Raw genomic sequence first — 9,345 nt, 5'->3', positions numbered from 1 at the left:
CTCGCCCACCGGGGACTGAAATCACCAGGGAACCCTCCGTCCCAGCACCACCAGCCAGCCCACGCTCAGCACCTCAGGAGGAGGGTGGCTGCACCGCTTTACCTTTTTATTTTTATTTTGAGGGGTGCTATTTTTTTTATTCATGAGGGTGGATGCGTAGGTAAATCCACTCCGCGTTGCTGGGAAATTAAATCCGGTGGTGTTTGTCATCCTGGGCGAAGCACTCGGTTCTGTCTGCGCCACTGGGGATAACTGGGAACTTGGAGGGCGATGGTTGTGGGGTGAGATGGAGATTCCAGCCCAAAATGTCCTAAATTGGGAGTTTTCAGGGCACCCAGGCTGGGTCTCACCTCTGCAACAGCCCTGCTGTGGATTTCCACTCCACGTCCTTCCTGTTTTTTCACAGCAGGGATAACCTTGTCCCACAGGAAAGGAACTGGGAGGAGGAATTTATCTCCTGGGAAGCCGCAGGAGCAGCAGGGATGGGGGGAAATGGTATTCTTACGGAGTGGGATGCTCCTCTGAACACCACCTCCTAGCAAATAAACTATGGAAAAGAAAATAAAATTGCTTTTTGTAGGCTGGAAAGGTGGATGTGGCTTTTGCTGGAGGAGTTTTCCAGGCTGTTTCCCAGCTGGAGCTGATGAGGGGCTGAGTTTTGACACTGCCAGCCAAAAATCAGGACCACAAGTGAATATCCGGCACCCCCCAGAGCAGCCTGGTTGGGGGGGACTTACTTTCCCTCTTTTAAGGAGCTGGTGCTTCAGATTTTTGAGGGGGAAGGAACAGAACCTCTTCTTAGCACCCATCAAACTAGGGCTAAAACTAGGGTTTTGCAGAACAGCAATAAGTAGCTGAGAAGCCCGGTCAAATCTGGGGCATCCTCGGTTCTGCAGCTCTCGACAAAAAGTGGCAGTCCTGGGGAAAAAAAAAAAATATCTGGCACCATCCTGGGAAATTCCCCAAAGCGCTTGGCGCTCCTGGAATTTGTCCTTTTCAGGGCACAGATAATTTCTCCCTTTCCAAAGGGCTGTTGTAAAAAGTTGATTGACTTCAGGGATCCAGGGGAAAGTTTGTCCTTTTGTGGCTTGAAAGGCAAATCCGAAATTAAGGAGAAATTTTGAATACGCTGCCTGACACAGCTCCAACCTTCCTGCCTCTGCCCTCTGAGGCTTTTTTCTGCTCAACAGGGGTTGTTCAGCTGCTCCGGGACAATCATCCCCAACCCTCTCAGGGCTCTGAGGCTCCGATCACGTTGGTGAAGCTCTGATTTAAGCAGCTCTATGAGAATTAACGCGTTGCTCCAGCTGAAGAAAGGAGCAGGACAGTCGCTTCCACAGCAGTAGAGCCTGGGACAGCTGCAGCACAGCATTTATTAACTCACAGAAACTTCTGCGGCCTGAAACTTGGGGGAAATTGTCATGTATCAAAAGCAAAACAGCAGGGGAAAAAAAGGGAGAAACTGAAGGAAAGTAAACTCACATTTCATGGTGGCACCCTTCAGAATACTTATCAGTCAGAGATAAACACACGTATTTGTCTTTATTAAGACGAGCTGCTTGACAACAGTGGAAATTCCTTCCAACTCACCGAAATATCAGTACGGTGCTCGCAAAGTCACCCTCTAGGGGCTCGAGCAGCCACGGAGGTTAGCTTTCCCCTGGGCAGCAATGGACAGAGCGTTCCTCCTCAGCTCATCTGTGCCAGCAGCTCTTCCAGTTCTGGTCGAGACTTTAATCGGCTCTTGAAGTCAGCTTCGGAGTGCTGTGGAAAATTAACAAAAAAAAACAAACCCCAGGCAAATCAGAATCACGTTTTGAGTACTTTTTGCAACCAAGAGGAATTCAAACCCTCTCCCAAAGAGAATCACTTAAGAGTAGTGAAATGAAAGACAAATGTTTGCTGAATTCAGGGAGTGGGAAACCTCAGTGGAAAGTCACTGCAGGCTGGGATCTCACGGGCAGCTCTTCTTCGCGTGTCCAGAGAAGGGCAGAGAAGGTCTGGAGAACAAGTGTGATGAGGAGCGGCTGAGGGACCTGGGGTTGTTCAGCTGGAGAAGAGGAGCCTGAGGGGAGACCTCATCGCTCTCTGCAACTCCCTGACAGGAGGGTGTAGTGAGGTGGGGTCGGTCTCTTCTCCCAGGTAACAAGTGACAGGACAAGAAGAAATGGGCTCAACTTGCACCAGGGGAGGTTTAGATGGACATTAAGAAAAAATTCTTTACCAAAAGGATTGTGAAGCCCTGGCACAGGCTGCCCAGGGCAGTGGTGGAGTCCCCATCCTTGGAGGGATTTAAAAGCCGGCGAGATGTGGTGCTCAGGGACGTGAGTTAGTGGCAGCCCTGGCACTGCTAGGTTAATGGTTGGCCTTGATGAACTTAAACATCTTTTCCAACCCCAATTATTCTATCATACTGTGATATCTAGCAGCACCTGGGGGTAAATCAGAGGGCTGAAAGCTGCTGGCAGCAAGCGTGGCAACCACAGGCACACTTGGTCACTGCACGGGCTACTCTGAAATTCAGTCTTGTGTGCTCCTCCTCACCCAGGGAACTGCTCTTGGAAGAAGGAGCAATGGCACTGGACATCTCCAACTCTGCCACTGCCTCTCGCCGTAGCATCTCCTTTCTTAAGGAGACCTGTTACTTTCTCCAGAACTTTGCAGGAGCATCCCAAAGCTTTAATCTCTCCCACGCTGCCCATTGTACGAAGCCAGCTTGGGTCTCTCCCCTGGGCCTCCTGCATCAGACTGCAATGACTTTACAGATGGCACAATGTCACAGTCGTCCCTCCAGAGACAAAGTCATCAGCCAAAATGTTAAAAAAAAACAAAAAGAAAAATGGCAGCCCTAAGGCAGAGACGGGACTGTGCCCAAAACAGAGATTACTCGACTCAAGAGACCTCCTGTACTGCTTCTGGTTTTGCAGAGTTGGAGGTAACTAAACAAAGGCTGCTTGAAAAGCTAACCGTGTTTCCACACTGGAATTTACTGTGCTGCCTACCCTTTCCAGCTACAAAAATCTTTGAGTCCCCAAACAACGAGGACATCCTGGGACTGTTTTATCCAAATGTAAAGTGACAGGTGTTGAAAGTCCTTATGCTTGGTTTGCCAGCGAGTGGAGTTCTAAAGTTCTAAAGTCCTCAGCGCTCAGAAAACTGTTGGGCCTTTCTGCAGAAAACCAAGCTGACTCCCTCCCAGAGCACATTCCATCAAAACCATTTGGGTTTCCAGTTTCAGGCTTTGCTCTATGAAGTTTCTGGTGATTCCCAGGTGAGAGGCGGTGAAGCGCCGCCGAAGGAAAGAGTTCCCTTCCGAGTCGCAGGGAATCTGTGCCAGCAGAGGAAAACAATTTGCAACTTGCCACCTCCTGTGGATTTACTGGGAAGATACCTTCTGTGGCACTAATTAAAGGAGGCTAAACGGAAAATGAATCGCTCGTCAAGAACTAGAGGTGATTTTTTTCGTAGCAAGTGAGGGCCTGGTTCTGGGAAATCCTGGATATTCCTAAATCCAGAGCAGACAGCAGCCTTAGGACCAGGTCTGTATTGTCAAAGCAAAAGCAAAGTTGCTGGTAGAATGAAACATACCTCTTTCACTAACAGATGGACCCCTTCAGGCTGGCTACTCTGAATAATTTCCAAGAGTATCGGAGCGAACGTCGAACTCAAACCGTTGATCTGAAAGAAGAAACCCAAGTGCTGTGGGAGCCAAACACCACATACAACACAGACTCAGACTAATGGCACAGAGAGTCCGTTTCAGTACGAGCCTGAAGTGGGAGCACTCTCACGAACACGCATTTGCACGCAGCCTCAAACTTTTTTTTTGGCTCCTCTCTACAAATGCTGGGCTTCCTGTCCCTGCCTTCACGCTCTTCTGCACAAAAAGAGACTTAACCGTGCACAGAGGTCTTAATTCAGGTGAAACTCCAATACAAAGGCTGCCACAGCAACCTGCGAGCCCCAGCGTTAACCACGCATCAGCTCTTTCTGGTGGAAATGTCTGCTTCTAGGTTTCAAATGTAATTCAGCAGAGGGTTAGCATATAGCAAAGGAACACACTATAAAACAGGAAAAAGTCACTTAGGAGAAATAGGTATTTACCGCAATCAGTTGAACGCTCTTGAGGCTGGCCCTGATACTAATAGTATTAAATTTCACCAACTTTGTCCAATCATTCACCCTTAAACATGACTTTTCTACCCCTCGTATCAAGTATTGTGCATAAAACAGGTAATAAATCTTCTGGCTGAAATACATAACGGAGGAACCCCTCTGCTGCTTCTCCTCCATGAGCAACCTTTAGCAAGAAATCTAATTAGACTTCTTTGTGCTCCAATTTAACGCAGAGATCATGCTTTTCATTCATTCAGGGGCCTTAACTCCAATTGGGACGGGGTTTCGAGGGCCCGAGACAGGACGTGCTGCGCAAAAGCTGCAGCACTATCAGCAACACCAGCTCATACCTGGACAACTCTCTGATGGGTAGTAAGGACGGCGTCCAGCTGCATTTTGGAACCTCGCTCTTCCAAGAACAGCACTTCGTTGGTTTTGGTGGGCATCGCGTAGCTGCAGGAACCACAGGTCAGTGCTTAGGACAGGGAAGGACGGATTGGCACCCCTTTACAGGAATGAATCAACCTCCAGCAGGCAGGGAATGGAGAAGGAGATTAACTTTTCATGAGAAATTAATTATGTAAGCAATGTATCTTGCAAATCAAGCGCTGGCAGGAGCCGAGTGTTTTACTGGAAAGAGATAAGGGAGAAGCTTGCAGCACTACTGCCAGCAAAAAAACCTGTTTTAGCTACAAACACCAGCCTGAGAAGAGAACTTTTAACTTCTCTGTGGTTGAAGAAGAACTTTAAAGCAATGGTTCTGACTTATTTTGTTATCTGCTCATCAGGAAGAGAGCTAAAAACCACTCCTGCAACACACCACATAAAAATGTTCTTTTCACCTCTGAATTTAACAGGAGTATGATCAGGCACAGGATCCGATCCTGCTCTCCGGTTAGTGTTACTCCAGAGACCTCGGCCTCCCAATCTCCATTTGAAAGCATCAGTAACAACAGGCTGCATCCTACTGCCCATGTTTTACCCGACCATCTTTACTCTTTACGGGCAAATCATTTCTTTCTGTACATAATGAGCTCTACACACCAAGTCCAACTTCAGAGGGCACAAGTACGACACCAAGGAAAAATACTTTATGCTGAAAGTGCAATCAAGCATCTCAGGCTGCCGGGTTTCACTGCGACTGCTTTCGAGCTGACACTTAAAATTTCTTAGTGGTACTGGATATCCTTCTCAAAACAAACACCGGTCAGTCACCGGCACGTCACAATTTTTCGGCACAAAAGCCACCCCAGAGACTGATCAACGGACATGGGATTCCACATCCACAGCTGGCAGTTCAGCAAAGTGGATGAACGTAAAGAGAACCACAGATTTAATCAGTTAAAAATACCTGCAAACAATCACCGCTAAGTGTTTTTATGTTAGGTGCTTCTCCCAGTGAGCACAGCTCCTCCGGTGTACCTCAGGCACTGAGGAGCTGGGTCGTGTTCCTCAGACATGAAAACCAGCACAGCTACTCTCAGAGACCTTCTTTGGAGACCCAGGGTGCACACAAAGCATCCCCTACTACCACACTAAAGTAGTGGGGGGCTCTCCTACAGTCTTCAGGGGTTTCCTGAGCTCGTTCTAGTTTGTATAACCAGTATTGCTTGCTGATTGCACAATATATATGCAGAGAGCCTGGGTGAAACATAAAAAAAGGAGAAAAAACAGCGGCAAAAGCAGCAATTCTTAAGCCTGCGTTCCCAGGCACAACACTCAAAGGCTTAAGCCTTTTTCTCAGAGGAATGAAAAGGAAAAGCTATTTTTAACTGGAGATCTGTTTGGTCAGTGCCTGAACAACTCCATTTCAGCGTTCCTTGTAGGAACAAAGCATCCCAAACCGTACAGAAACACAATGAAGACACCACCAGGCAGACAACAGGAGATTTGGGTTTCCATGTGGGAATCTATCGGTGATCGGACTGTGCCCTCGGCTGCAAGGTGTCGTGTTTTACGAGCCTCACGTGGCCCAACGCTACGTGACTGCGACGGTTGAAACCTCAGTTCCTCGTACCTTTCTTTCACTCTGATGGAGAGTCGGTTGCAGAGCCTGTGCACGTATCGAGCAAAATGCTCCACGAGACACATATCGTAAGAAGTCATCTGGATGTTGACGTCTCCATACTCATATTCGGTCCCAGCGTTGACCTTTTGCATCTGCACTTTATCCTTTCTCCTCTTCGGAGTCTGTATTTAAAAAAACATTAAAAAAAAACATAAAAAAGAGAGCAAGGAATAGAAAGCATATCTGTTCTGAACAAAACTGGAAATAAAAAATCATGATCTCTTGCCCACACAGATCATGCCAGGGTATTCTCTTCCGACAAAGGTTTGCCGAACTCGGGTGAACATATCACAGCCCATCTGTGCTCGCTCCCCCCCGACTACGAAACTGGGACGGCATCGTGTTAACAGATGTTTGCGAGTTGAGCAGTTCGGTTCTTGGATGGCAGCCCCACAGAAGTCACACAGAAAATATGAGCACACCACGATTAATTTCTTCCAGAAGGAACCAAAGGAGTAGAAAACAAACGGCTTTTTTATTTCAGTTCCTGCCTTCGAGGCAGCTGTCTAGATGAGTTGTTGTTTTCCCCCGTTCCGCAAAAACGGTCGTCGTTCCAAATTTCAGGAAGTGTAGAAGAAGTTTAAATTAAAGTAAGACCTGCTCACAATATTCTGCAATAATCTGAAGTCGGGACGTTCAATTCAACATCAGGAAGAGATTCCTTCCTCTCCCAAACTACTCATTAACTTAAGCAAGAACGCACCGGACAACATAAAGTGTTTCTGCAGAGCTGTGAGTGGGTACTTCACGTGACATAACACTCTCTACCACGAAAAGCAGCAGTGAACCATCACGTTATTTCTTTTTAATGTGATTCATCAGCCATGGAATTAAGAATACCAGGATTTAAATCGGACTGTAAAAAGATGGGTCAGTTGAAAGCAAGTACAGCAGGGGAGTTCTTATGCCTACCTCCTTCGGGAGGAGGTATTTAAACCTGCCAATACCATGCGTAGGACGGGATCTGTAGTGTCTGTGACAACTCACGAGCGCATCACCTGAAAAAATCAAAGCACAGCAAACATTTCCACCTGAGTGGCAGACATCCCTCCTTCTAACAAACATATACAGTGCTTCAAGAGCCAAAAAGTCACGCTTGGAGCAAGAATTTGTCCTCGGTTCTGTGATGGAAGGCAAAGGCAGGTCAAGATTTCGGCCAATCTCCACGCCATGCAGGCAGCCTGAGCAGCACAGCAAGCCCATCACGATTCACAGTGAGCAACAACTAAGGAAGGAAGAGATGATGAGTCGCTTCTCAGGTGAATTCTCAGGAAAACAAACAAACAAACAAACAGACAGGCTCGTGAGCACCAGAGGAGGGTGAGGATCCTGAGGAAATGTTACATCTGCCTTCTCTTAAGTGACAGCAGTGATGCTGCTGCGAGGGATCTGAGCCGCACTTAATTTGAAAGCCAGCCCTGTTCAAATATTCATGTACTAGGAAGGCAAATCAAAACGACATCAGCTTGTATTTATATTTCCCTCTCCAAGGTAAAATGAAACCCTCAATAACCCTCATTTTAATAAACGAAGCTCAGAACAGCAAAGAGAAACCAAACACCAAGATCTAAGCCGCTCGGTTACACTTCGCCTCCACATGAAAATCAAATTCTATTTTAAATTGCAGACTCCACCAGCTCATAAACATTAAAGTAGGACGTCACGAGGGTGTAAATCAGCTCCCGAGCCATCACAGAGTGAGCAGCATCTGCCTGATGTCACCCCACAGCATTAACATCACGACTAGTACCACCTGCTTAGCGAGGAACGAGGCAACAGCAAAAAAGACTAGACAAAATGGTATGGAAGGGGAAGAGCACCTGGTCGGGTTATTTAACCAGTCCAAAATTGGATTAAAAAAAAATATACAAAAAAGTAGACACAAAAGCTCAAATGTGTATTTGGAGTAAATGAAGTTTGACTTGTATTGGATTAATAAGAGGCCTTACCTGCAGCACACAAAGGGCCTTCTCTGGGTGTTGCTGCTCTGTAGGAAACAAGATAATTGTTAAAAATCCTGGTTTCACCCAGTTCTGGAAATATAACCCATCTGTCCAACTTCCTTGAACAAAGACTCACACCTCAAGTCCCTCAGACACAGGCACATCCCATTAGCAGAGAGACTTTCACCCTAACGTTCTGTGACTCTAATTTTCTTCACATCCCACAGCCTTCTCAGCTCCCAGACATGAGCTGAGTGTCTTCCCTGACAATTAAAAGAGTTCTCTTGGCAAAAAGTATTCCTTTTTCTGCCACGTATGTTTTCTGTCGCTGTCAGTAGAAGTGACCGAGTGTTTTTAATGCCTTATACTGTATTTTATTTACTGGGTTTGATTTCAGACCACTCACCTGCTGAGCACCAACACCTGCTTTAGCAAAGCTCCCTTCTTCAAGCACAGCACCTGCAATGAACCACCACGGTCAAAATGCAAAGGGTCTGGCAGATACATCCCAGAATACACCCCCTGAAACAACACACACGACCCTCCGAAAGTACCAATAACCCTCCCCATGTCCCCACAGCCTCCAGCCACGGGCACTCCCCAGAATACCACCTCAACACAGAAAAAAGGTCAGAGCTACACGATCTTTAAGGTCCTTTCTAACCCAACCCCTTCTGTGAAGGAGGAGGAAGATGAGGACCTCAGCACCCTTGTAGCGCACTCCCTCATTCTGCTTCAGAAGCCAACAAGCCGGGGCGGGAGGCCCTCCTCCCCTCGCTAACAGATCACATCCAGCCCTCGCGCAGTCCCACCGCCTCCAGGTTACAGCAGCCGCATCGACAACCCTCACGCTTGTTCCAGCTGCCCCCAGAACGAAGGGAACACAGCTCATCCGTCACCAAGGCAGCACAAAGCAAAGCACTTTGCTGTCGCTCCAAGCCTGGCAGGCAGGAGCTGCATCGTGCCAACCCGTGGTGGTGGGAGATAATTACCAACGTCCCCCAAAAGTGACCAGAGGGGAGACAGGGAGGACCAAGGATCTGAGGGCAGTGGCAGGTGACTGTACTGGGGCCCTTTGTTGCTGGGGTGATCCCTGGGAGGGAGAGAGGGAAGGGTTGGCCCTGCCCCTGGCTCAGGCAGGAGACTCAAGGCACTAACTCAGTGTCAGACCAGAGTCACAGAATCACAAAATCATCAGAGTTAGAAGCGACCTCTGGA

General features: G+C 47.7%; 1 protein-coding gene across 1 annotated transcript; it reads right to left on the bottom strand.

Moving 5' to 3' along the window:
• Window positions 1-1,689: 1,689 nt before the first annotated feature.
• Window positions 1,690-8,586, bottom strand: MRPL48 (mitochondrial ribosomal protein L48; the record flags this gene model as incomplete). The annotated part of the gene is made up of 7 exons (XM_009866037.1): window positions 1,690-1,764; window positions 3,589-3,678; window positions 4,467-4,569; window positions 6,134-6,306; window positions 7,097-7,182; window positions 8,134-8,171; window positions 8,534-8,586. Coding segments are annotated over 7 exons (618 nt in total), but the record flags the coding sequence as incomplete, so codon positions are not given.
• Between the last annotated feature and the right edge of the window lie 759 nt (window positions 8,587-9,345).

Source organism: Apaloderma vittatum, unplaced genomic scaffold (genome assembly GCF_000703405.1).
Source record: "Apaloderma vittatum isolate BGI_N311 unplaced genomic scaffold, ASM70340v1 scaffold38813, whole genome shotgun sequence".
NCBI lineage: Eukaryota > Metazoa > Chordata > Aves > Trogoniformes > Trogonidae > Apaloderma > Apaloderma vittatum.
Note: the sequence above shows the minus strand (reverse complement) of the source record. Positions and strands in the feature narration are given on the sequence as shown.